This window comes from Mixophyes fleayi, chromosome 1, assembly GCF_038048845.1.
Source record: "Mixophyes fleayi isolate aMixFle1 chromosome 1, aMixFle1.hap1, whole genome shotgun sequence".
Classification (NCBI taxonomy): Eukaryota; Metazoa; Chordata; class Amphibia; order Anura; family Limnodynastidae; genus Mixophyes; species Mixophyes fleayi.
The window spans coordinates 414789504-414802006 of NC_134402.1; the positions used below are offsets into that span (position 1 = coordinate 414789504).

At 40.7% G+C, this 12503-nt stretch overlaps 1 protein-coding gene across 2 annotated transcripts in view; it reads right to left on the reverse strand.

The window, feature by feature from the left end:
• Window positions 1-12503, reverse strand: part of RNF180 (ring finger protein 180) — a 75199-nt gene that overhangs the window by 61271 nt on the left and 1425 nt on the right. For both annotated transcript variants that reach the window (XM_075182939.1, XM_075182947.1), the window contains exon 2: window positions 10413-10542. In XM_075182939.1, the coding sequence (XP_075039040.1) occupies window positions 10413-10517 (105 nt within the window). In that variant the 5' untranslated portion in view covers window positions 10518-10542. The remainder of the gene's footprint in view (window positions 1-10412; window positions 10543-12503) is intronic.

The following is a 12503-nucleotide window of genomic DNA, read 5'->3' on the forward strand; positions in this document are numbered from 1 at the left end:
TTATTTGATTTAATTTAGTTCGCATTATCTATTTGTATGACTTGAATGAATATCTGAACACATTTAAGGTCACATTTAAGTAGAAATTCAGAAAATTCTATAGAGTTCACACACTTTCTAGCATCATTGTAGGTTACAACATAAAAACCTAATGGAGGTAGCAACTGTCCCAAATTTTAGTCAAAGTAAATCTTACATGTTAAGTTGATACAAAAAGAAAATGTAAGTTAGCATCCAGAAAAGTATGCATGAATGTAAAATATTTTAGTATCCATTTTACTGCTAGGTGTTAACCCTTGCTATTTTGGTTTCAATAGCCATGAAAAAACTCACCGTATCACAGAGCCGGAGTTTGGAGTAGACCTCAAAGCCCCCCTCTAGATACACTCTGCACCTCTCTGGGAGTAAGTCTAACGGTAGAGAGATATTCACCAGGGATCCCCGTAAGTGAATATGAACTTAGTGGACCGCGACCTGTGGCTAGAGAGCAGCTAATAGGGAATAGAGCAGGGTGAGACGGAACCGTGGCGTAGAGTAAGACTGGTGGACAAGAAATGCAGAGGTTCATGTGAATGGCAGTGAAACGAAGCGCTGTGGTCTTTAGAAAGCGAATAGCTGAGAACAGGACTGATTATGAGACATAAGATTCCTGCAACAATACCGCAGGTCTTGATCATGAAACAGGTAACACAGGATACCAACTGAGAGGTGGTGAACTGCAGAGAACTGATGCACTGAGATCCCTGGAAAGCGAATAGCTTGAGGATGGGACAGATGATGAGGCATGAGGTTCTTGCAATAATACCACAGGTCTTGATCGTGGAACAGGTAACACAGGATACTGATGTGCAGACAGGAGCCAGAGAGAACAGCGTCCTAACAGGTAAGGAGATCTGAAGATCGGGCAACTTAGTAGAGAAGCAGGTGCTTTAAATAGACAGAGCTGACAGACAATTAGCCAATCAAGAGAAGATTGTAGGAAGTTTAGAAAAGACCAGGTGTGCACATGCTCAGTTCAGACCAGCAAGTGAATGCAGGGAATGAAAACAGGTAAGAACAGTGACCAAAATGCAGGTTAGCTGGTGCAATGTGTGACACACTGGCAGGAGGTGCTATGTGCACTCCCTACCCAATCAGCAAAGCCTTATCTGAAATGAACTCTAATAAGCCTTAGAAATAGCTAAAAAATTTTCTTTTTTCTGGAAAGCACTTGAAATTTTAGGTAATACAATATATATAATATACCAAAATAAACTGAAGCATAATTTAAGTAGCTCTTGCTATGTCAAACATGCCATCTGTCCCATCCCTTTGATTACACAGACATGTTAAAACCACCCAGTATATCTTTCATCACTGTTAATAACATGATTGAGCTTTCTGACTAATATCAGCAATTTAATAATTTACTGAGGGGGATTTTTTCAAAATGTGATAAGGTAGAAAGAGGAAACACCTCATCACACTTGCCTTTGTAAACATGGTTAAAGGTAAAGACAAGACATAGGGCCTTATTTAGAGTCGGGCACAATTTATACTAAAATCGTAAGTATAAATTGCATCCCGCAATTTACATAGTATTTAGACTGGCACGGATCAGTGCGATTTAGAATACTGTGCAAACTGCACAAACACTCCTCTTTATCTGCCTCATGGACTGGAGTGCAAGTATATGATGCACAGTGCCCTGTAAAGCAGAAAAAAAATTATAATTAAAAAAAATAAATAAAGAAAATGCCCCCCCCCCCCCCCCCAAACAGCACAAGGGTTGGTTGTTAGGGAGAGGGTCCACACCTTTTTTTTTTTTAACTTTGTTTAATACATCAAGGTCTCTTGCACCAGCTGAATGCACCTGCAAAAGATATGTCTCATAGAGACCTATCTGCAGTTGTTTTCAACTCAAAATAGCATGTACATTGCCTTTACATTTCTAGGCTCGCCCACTGCCTCCCCCGTTCCACTTGTCGAAGCGCAGAGAGGTGCAACGGGGAGATCCATCTCAGTCGGAGTGCAAAGTGAGCCGGATCTTTGGCCAAAAGTGCTTTTTTGCGCTGAACAGAAGGACTTGCATCAGACTCTAAATCAGGCCTGTGAGGATACCACAGCTATAATTAGCTGGAATGGCAGTTACCCTCTGTGGGTAGGGCAGGTACCCTCTGGTCTACTCTCGCTCGGGTAGACCAGAATATATACAAAATAAGGCTTTGTTACGACAGCACAACACAAGACGTTCACAAGTTACAGGCAAATGGTAGCATGTATCTTTCAGCAGCCACTTGCAGTCACAACTCCAAAGTAATAATCTCAGTCTCTTTCAGAGTCTTATCCTCCCACAATATTACCACTACAGATTAGCAAAACAGTGACCTTGTCGCACAGCCTGAGATACTGGCTCACACATACCCTGTCCTGGTAGGGTTTCCTCCAGCGGCACCACAATGCCTGGCCCAAAATCCTTTTCGCTGATCTCCTGTACACCAGGATCCTCCAAGCTACAATAGCTCCCCTGGCATTCTGCTCTCCCTATATTCTTCGCTGTATACACAGGAAGTAGGGTCAAATGTCTCAAACCTCCCCCTTACAGCAGGGGCCTCTCAGTGTACACTTTAGCTGCTAGACATACTATCCCTGTTAGCCTGATTATACAATAGAACGGCTTGACTCAATTAGCCATTTTGGCTGGATACACTAAACATGGGGTTATTATCATTATTATCGTTTATTTGTTAGGCGCCACAAGGTTTCCACAGCGCCGTACACAGTACAAACAGTAGACTATACAGGGTAAAACAATACAGAACAATAAACACAAAGTACCAGAACTTCAGAAACTCCAGGCAGGCAAATGCTGTAAAGACGGAGCGGAAGAACAGGTGAGGAGACAGGAGGGGAGAGGGGCCCTGCTCATACGAGCTTACATCCTAAGGGAGGGTATACAAAATCAGGCACAAGAGGAGTGAAGCAAAGGGGAGAGAAAAGGAGCCAGGGGAGAATCAGAAGAGGTGGGAGGTTAAGTGGATGGTTGGTAGGCCTTAAGGAACAAGTGAGTTTTAAGTACCCACTTGAAGGAGCACAGATTGGGTGAGAGACGGATGGAGCGAGGGAGGTCATTCCAGTGAAGGGGGGCAGCTCGGGAGAAGTCTTGTATTCTAGAGTGGGAAGAGGTGATCAGAGTGGAGGAGAGGCGGCGATCGTTGGCCGAGCGCAGGGAGCGGGCGGGAGTGTGAATGGAGAGAAGGTTAGAGATATAAGGGGCAGTAGACTGGGAGAGAGTCTTGTAAGTGGTGGTGAGGAGTTTGAAAAGGATTCTGTAGGGGAAGGGGAGCCAGTGTAAGGCAAGACAGAGAGGGGAGGCAGAGGAGGAGCGGCGTGAGAGGAAGATGAGTCTTGCAGCCGCATTAAAGTATAAAGCGGAGGGGGGCGAGGTGGGAGCAGGGGAGGCCAGTAAGGAGGAGGTTGCAGTAGTCGAGGCGGGAAATGATGAGAGCATGGATGACAGTTTTGGTGGCATCTTGAGAGAGGAAGGGACGGATGCGGGCAATGTTACGGAGTTGGAAGCGACAGGCTTGGGTAAGGGATTGAATGTGGGGGGCAAAAGAGAGAGAGGAGTCAAGAGTGACTCCTAGGCAGCGGAGTTGGGTGACAGAGGAGATAGTGGAGTTGTTAACGATTATAGAGAGGTCATGATGGGAAGGGAGTCTGGGTGGGGGAAAGACAATGAGTTCAGTTTTGGAGATGTTAATTTTAAGAAAGCGCGAAGACATCCAGGATGAGATGGCTGAGAGGCAGTCAGTTACACGAGAGAGGATGGAGGAGGAAAGATCAGGAGAAGAGATGTAGAGTTGAATATCATCAGCATATAGGTGATACTGAAGACCAAACGAAGAGATGAGAGCTCCAAGGGAGGAGGTATAGAGCGAAAAGAGTAAAGGGCCAAGAACAGAGCCCTGAGGGACTCCAACAGGGAGAGGGGAGGGGGTGGAGGAAGAACCAGACGTGGATACAGAGAAGGAGCGGTTAGCAAGGTATGAGGTGAACCAGGCATGGACAGAGCCAGAGAGGCCAAGAGAGAGTAGAGTTTGCAGCAGGAGGGGGTGGTCCACGGTGTCGAAGGCCGCGGAGAGGTCGAGGAGGATGAGTATGGAGTAGTGACCCTGGGATTTGGCTGATAGGAGGTCATTAGTAACTTTAGCCAGGGCTGTTTCGGTGGAGTGGAGGGGGCGGTAGCCGGATTGGAGAGGGTCAAGGAGGGAGTTGTCAGAGAGGTGTTTGGTGAGGCGGCTGCAGACAATTCGCTCAAGTAATTTGGAGGCGTATGGGAGAAGAGAGATGGGGCGGTAGTTAGCAAGAGAGGTGGGGTCAAGATTGGGTTTCTTAAGGATAGGGGAGATAAGAGCGTGTTTGAATGAGGATGGGACAACGCCAGAGGAGAGTGATAGGTTGAAGAGGTGAGCGAGGTAGGAGCAGGCAGTGAGAGAGAGAGAGCGAAGAAGGTGGGAGGGGATGGGATCGAGAGGACAGGTAGAGGGTGGAGAGGAAAGAATAAGGGATCGAACTTCTTCACCTGAAGTGGGGATGAAGGAGGACCACAGGGTTACAATATTACAGCAGGGAAGGACACTGCACGCTTACATGAAACAATAAGATTTTTGACACATTGTATCAGCAGTGTTACGCCATCTGAATCTGTGACACAATAACATTTATATTGATACCTTTCCCGATGCTTTTTCACCCAATATATTACTGTGGAGACACATTGCATACCATTTAGAAGTTCTAACCTCATTACCTCTCAGATTACCTGTTGACCTAGCTAATTAACATGGGCTGCCAGCTAGTTAACTCAGACATTGTTCTGATTACAAACCAAATCGATTCCTGAATTATACAGAATTATGCTATGGAATCTTGTCTCTCTGTTCTTTGCATGTATACCAACATCGTTTAGAGAGTATAAGAAAAGGATATGTGTTAGAGGCGTAGAGATTCTGCATAATCTGTGATTGTGGAGTCAATCTATAACTACACACTACAAGTTCTTTGAAGGAGACTGTGGTTGGAAATCTTTTATGGAGAGGAGATCTGGTTTTTCATTCATTCATAACCAGAGAATATCTTCGTTTAAGAGGACTTTAAGAACTGTGATTTTGAGGATACTAAGAACTGTGGTTCTGACATTTTCACATATATTTACTTAACAGTTTCATTTATTAATTGTGTAACATCAGGTTCCGTGAAGATTAGGAAGGAGCGCTATACGTTGTCCTTATTACTGTAATTTTTATCTATGTCTCTTTAGCACTTCTTGGGTAAAAGTGCTTTAAGGATTAACAGCTGCATCTTCTTATTGGAGCGCCGAGGAAAGATGTGCCTTTCTTTGCATTTTTATATACCCCGTTGTAGAGTGTAATGTATACTTTTAGACATATTAAGATTTTTAAAAATGCACACTTTGGAGATATGCATTTACATAGCTCCCAATGGTCCCGATTTTGGAGGAACATCCCGATTTGAGGACCACAAAAGGGGTGGGGTTTAACAGGAAAGTGGTTGTATTTATCCAAAATTTCCCATTTGTGGGTGGAGTTTAGTGGAATATGTACAGGGCTAAGTTTGTCCCACTTTCAGTATTCTAAATGTTGGGAGGTACAGGTGTATGGTTGACAGCAGGGTTTCATTTATAACCAAATATAAAAACACAGCTTATTATAGACTGCCCAAAAATCCACAAAACAAAAACTACATAAATTCACAAGACGCTAATATATACACCGATCGCCAACAACAAGTGAAGTGGATAACAATGATTATCATTACAATGCCACCTGTCAAGGGGTGGGACATATTAGGCAGCAAGTGAACAGTCAGTTCTTGAAGTTGATGTGATGGAAGCAGGAAAAATGGGCAAGTGTAAGGATTTGACCTAGTTTAGCCCTGCTGTTTTGTTCGGGTCAATTTGACCTGAACCGAAATTCAATTGGTGTCAGTTCGTTATTTATGTAACTATTACTTAAATATATTAGGTCTTTTATTTTTTATGGCAAATAGTTTTTATGATCCAAAAAATAGTTTTTCATTTTTATAAGTTAAAAGTAGTTAGTACTAGTGTACCGTTCGGGTAAATATGACCAGACATGAATGTTATACCAGTGAGTGACCATACATGTTTTAAAAGTCATTATTTCAAAATTCCAAAAATTATGAACATATTGTCAGTTCATTGTTTTACATTTGAACTATGTCAGTATTTCATGTATTCACACAACTATACAAGTCTGAACAAGTCCACACGATGAGCTGGATATTTACGCTCAACTGCAAATCTGTTCTAGTTTTTCCCTTTTGGCTATAAATACACAGTTTGGAGTGACTCCTATTCAGTTTGATATTGATCTGTGTACAATCAATATTCACTATGGCTAATCAAAAACCATTGACAGAGACCGACAATGAGAATGAGTGTAGATCAAGCTGCTGCTACAACTCCATGGGGGGTATTCAATGGTTTCTTTTAACGCGCTAAAACAAAAAAAAACGAGCGCTCTAAAAATATTACCGTTAATACGGTAATTACTCGCTAAATTTCATCTCGCAGCTCCCTGAGCTGCGAGATGAAATTCAGCGAGTAAACTACCGTATTAACGGTATTTACGCGCATATTACCGTATTAACGCTAATATTTTTAGAGCGCTCGTTTTTTTTTGTTTTAGCGCGTTAAAAGAAACAATTGAATACCCCCCTATATGTTCTTTCCAAGGATGGTCATATAAAATGGGAACTCGACCTTCCTCGACATCCTGCTGGTAGGCTTTCTAAAGCCAATATTAACAAGAATACTCCTGATGTAACAAAAAAAACAATAGCACAAATAAATGATATGGAAAGTGCATTCAATGTTATATTTAGTGTCATCGAAAATAATATAATAAAATGCACAAATATTGAAAGACAACGTGTTTACGGTGAAAAGTCAGTGTTACATTTCAAGTTTACGTTGGACTAATATTATTGGCTGTAGTACAGTGGTTCCCAAACTTTTGAAGTTCACGGCACCCTTAGAGAGTCTCCATAATTTTTTCCTCCAAAATTATTACAGAGCAGTCCTATTTTATAAGTAGCTGGGTCAAAAAAACGTAATAAGTATTTAGGTCAGGACAGAAATAGTTATTTAGTTGTATGCAAAAATACACATAAATCCAAGGGAAAATAATATTTATATATTTTTTTTCAATTATATTTCTGTCAAAGAATAATTTACAGCTAACACACTCTGTGCCCCCCTGCATCGCATCCACACACTCTGTGCCCCCCTGCATCGCATCCACACACTCTGTGCCCCCCTGCCCCCACGCTCTGCTCTCTCTGCATCCCGCCATGGCCAGGAAGAGAAAAAAAACAAAACAAAAAACAACTTACCAATCCGGCGGCGCCCGGGACTCAGCATCCTCTCTCCTGCCGCTTGTCACTGAATGTGGTGCGTGATGATGTCACGCCCGACATTCAGTGAGATGTGAAAGGGGAGGAGGATGCTGGGTCCCAAGCGCCGCCGGATTGGTAAGTTTTCTTTGTTTTGTTCTTTTTTTCTCTTCCTTTCCACGGCACCCCTGTGACAGCGCCGCGGCACCCCTGGGAGTTTGGGAAACTAGGCTGTAGTATATAAATCTTATGGTGAATCATTGGAAAGCTTGTGGAATAATGAAACTGGTCGCAATACTTTCTGAGAGACCATGTTACTGACACCTTCCTTAAAATTTGGCGAGTATTTCATTTTAATAACAAATCTAGCCTTCATAATAAAAAGGCACAGACAAACTTGCTGCTGTAAGAAAAATTTGGGGAAATTTGATTAAGCTCTTCCAAAATCATATAACCCATTTCAAACTTTGACCATAGATGAACAATTAGTTGGATTTTGAGGGCGCTGCCCTATTAAACAATACATTCCTTCCAAGCCAGCGAAATATGGTATGAACTAAGAGGACACAACGTTACCTGCCTTTGCACCTAGTAAAATCTAGCACAACTTCTGCTCAAATGAAACATAACTCTATTTGGTACTATAATAAAAAATAAACTGGAACTACCTTGGTAAATCACAAATAAGCAGGTGCATAGTTTATATTTTTATTTCACTGAAAACACAATGGTAGTGAATTATGTTCTGGGGAAAAAAAATAAAAATAAATGAATATCATTCTGTTGATCACCTTACACAATGACAAAGGAGTTAGTAATAGGCCAGACAAGGAGCCAAACATAAGTTTGGACTATAACGTGACAAAAGATGCAGTGGATACCCTAGATCAACTTGTGAACATGTACACTTGCAAAGCAAAAAACGAACCGATGGCCAATGATAATATTATCATTAATGTAACTTCATACAATGCTTTTGTCCCGTGGACTTCCATAAACCACAACTGGACCGAAAAGAAACTTACCAAGAGGAGAATATTTTTAGAAGAGCTTGGAAAAGCACTCATCAAGCCCCATATTTCCTTCCTCAAGAGAATATATGCCAGTTGTACCCAAAACTGTGGACTTGTGTGACTTCTCTGCTGCTGATCTACCGCATGAGACGTCACCAGTTCCCCTACCCCGGACATACACACTATATATAATTTATATATAGATATAGATATAGATATAGATATATTACAATATAAATGTATATAAGGGTTAATTATAAAGGAAAGGATAAACTTCAAAAGATGGAGCAATGTATCGTGCTCTTCAACAATTAGTAATGTGCAGGAAAACTACAGTAAATTGTACATCTAATAATCCTATAATTATTAGCAGGAAGTTATCAGCCTTATCAAACATGATCCCAATATCAAGCAGTTGCAAGTATGCATTTATTTACCATATATTTACTTTGGACAACCCTTCTTAACGCTGCAATCCAAAGAACAACTCCTTCTGGCTTACTAGAAGTAGATACATGATGTTAATCTTTTTTCCTTACTTTGTTCTTCAAGCTATTGTTAGTGACTTACACTCTGCTAGGTGTCATGTGATTACCATGTTAACCACAGTCACGTGACATATGATGTAGTGAGCAAAGAGGCTTTGGAATGTCCCTCATCAAAGCAAGTTCATTCACAGCACAATCCCCTCTTCTTGCTCTTATATCATGTACATGAAGGGGTTGAGTAGGGGAGTAAAATTTTACTATTAGGTGGTAATGTAGATTTAAATTCATATCCTTTAGTTGATAATAGGATGAGCTGCAAATATTTTCATGTATTTTTCTACTGCCATACTGTTTAAAAGAACAATCATTTTATAATATTATTACATCCTCAACTGCACTGCAAACAATGAAGTTTGCACAATTGTCACACTCCAGAGTTCCCTGGGTGCCCGGAAACAGTGTCAGTGTGGACCTTGCCTAACAGTAGTTATGACTGCCTGCCAAGTTGTATTGTAGCAAGCAGAGTAGGGAGGGATTTGTGAGAGCCCAGATCGCTATCTTCAAACTTGACTGACACATTTCAGCTGCAATAGTGGTCAGAAATATATGCTTATTGTCTACCGGAAGGGAGTAGAAATTTTAGTAACAATAACTTTTACATCATCGCATTATGGACTGTGGGATATGATGGTTAAATGTGTCTAGAGTCTCTCTTAAGGTTTCAGTTTTCAAGGTTTTTTTATTTGCAGAGATATCACTTAATGCATGTAATATCTTCTTCTACAGGGAAACCTTTAATTAACAGAAAATGAAGCAGTGGGCCAATGTACAACTACTGCAGAACAAATAATGATATTAAAAAAAGCTGTAAAATATTCTACAGCTGGATGCAAAAAACTAGGCAAACAACTGAATAACAATAAAGGAATAAAAAGTAGTTCTATGCACGTACTCATAATGCTGAAATAAGTGGCCACTTAGCTAGCGGGAAACAGACATTGGTCCAAGATGTATATAGATTGTAAGCTTGCGAGCAGGGTTCTCTTACCTCTCTGTCTGTATGTATTACCCAGTATTGTCTTATTAATGTTTGTTCCCAATTGTAAAGCGCTACGGAATCTGCTGGCGCTATATAAATAAATGTTGATGATGATGTAAAAAGAAAACATGTCTTGTAGACAGGGTAGTTGAAAAATCAAGTTGTGCACTGAAGGTTTAAAGACATGGTCAGGGGACAGTGTTAGCAAGGAAGAATGTTCTGCTGGATCGTTTCCGTATGTGAAATGTCTCTGAGCCAGAAGTGAGGAGGGCAGTAAAGGAGGATGGTAGGCATAGGACCATGGCAGATAAGAAAGATAATTGACTGATGATTTGAGAGACGTTTCCAAGGGTGCAGCATTGTGGAGGAAATGAAAAAGCAGAATATGAACCAGACATCTAGCATAAACCTTTTTAAAAATAACAGTTAAAGTAGTTAGTTTCTGGGACTCACCTTAAATTGTGTACATTCTAGATCATTGATGAGACAGTCTGAGTTTGCTATGCACTTTCTACATTTCCAGCAACGCAAGAGAGCCGGTGTGCCCTTATGGCTCATTTCAAGTGACACTACTTTTTATGACCTGCGAAACCAAGAATGAAAAAGGTACAAGATAAAGTTATTAGCATCACTGATTTACTGACTTTGTATATTGACATTTGTTTTTAAACCCTTCGCTGCTGAGGTTTACTTTCACCACTGTGAACAATTATAATGCTTTTAGGGCAGGTCACATTCCAACATCAGTTAGTATTTTTTTCTGCATCACCCACACAAATTATACCTTGCATAAGACGTTTGCAAAAATACCATTGGTTTCTTTGTAACCCTACACTTGTTTTATTGTAATTCCCACCCTACATTCCCCCCTGTTTTATGCTGCATTATACATTTTGAATTGTGTTGTTGCCGTTTCAATTTCATGACAATGCGAAGAATACTGTTGTTATACCCAATACTTGTATATTTTGTTATTACTTGCCTTAATTCCTCATTCAATATAAAAATGAAACAAACAAAAATACAACTTCTACAATGGATTTTTTAAAATGCTTGAAGTTACAAGGGGCCACTTGGGATACACCTATATTTACATTATGGGGCACAGCCAACTTTTGAGGGGGTGCCCTCAGTGTTATTGGGCAAGTCCCTGCGCTTCAGTGGTGCCCAGGGGGTAAACGATCAATCTGCGCATTCTGCAAGTTTTGCCTGTAAAGACAATGCCGTTTTAAATCCGCCCTGCAAAGTCGCCGAATATCAGCAACTTGCAGAATGTGCAGATTGGTACATTTACCCCCAGGACTTAGTGCCCTTCCCCCAAACTTTTTTCCAGTTAAGAAATGGAACTGCTTCTTCCCCTCAGTGGAGCCCCAGGAACTGCATGCTGAAACAGTTTTTCTTGGGCCCTGCAGTGTAGCTGTGAATTGTATAAGAAAAATAAAAGTATACAATCTAACCTGTAATCCTTCATAATCCAATCCGGTGACTCCTGTAAGGCCTCTAAGAACTGCTGGAGGCATTGTTAGGTTCCTTACCTGGCGGTGCAATAATCACAGGGGAGTGGCCTTGAAAATGCATCTAGAGGTTTGTTTTGTTTTATAGAAGACAGAGAAAACGTCTCCTGTTTGGCACCATTAGAGACATTGCAGGACCACAAAATATGAAAAATCAAGGAGCACAGGCAAGTAAATGTTTCTTTTATCTCAAATAATTTTACCCAAAATGCCATTTTTACTTTTGGGTGGAGTTTTTCTTTGGAACAAAGTTATAAACATCTGAACGTACTATGTAAACTCTAGCTGGGGATACAGTATGTCATTAATAAATGCTGAGAATCCTGATTCAAACAGCTTTTGCAATACTACCAAAATATGGCATTGATCACAAAATTACATTGTTAAGGCCATCATAATGCATTTATTTAAAGAATTAGATAAGCTACACCTAATAAAGTACAGTAGTTTTGATGTGTGTAAATCTACTCACCAGATGTTACCAAAATCAGCTATTTTTCTGATCACATGTTAGGTAATAATGTGATGCCAGGTGCGTTCAATCATCATTAAAGTTTTCTATATATCTTGACCACAATCATTTGATAATATTGTGAAAATTTGTCTATTTTCAAAACTGAGACCACTTTAAATTAATTAAAAATACGATATTTTGACCTGAAGAACAAGACACATTTGAAAATTATTATTTATCAAAGACTCGGCTGCCAAGAGGATTTTCAGGCCTAGAAACAGCAACCTTTGGGGCCCATTCCGTAACCACCAAAGGGGGCACACGAGGTTGGCGACTCCTCCTAATATCCAGGGAGGCCCAGAACCTGGTATTTTGTACATGTCCCGTCCCCGGCTCTCTTGATTACGGAGCTAAATATTATAAATTAAGTAACTGAAGTGTTTATGTATTAGCCCCAACCACCTCTGATGGGAGCTATTGCACTTTTCCCCAACACTTTCTGTGAAGTAATTTTTCCTCAAATTTACTCTGAACCTACTTCTTTCCAGTATCAGTGCATGTCCTCGTATTCTAATA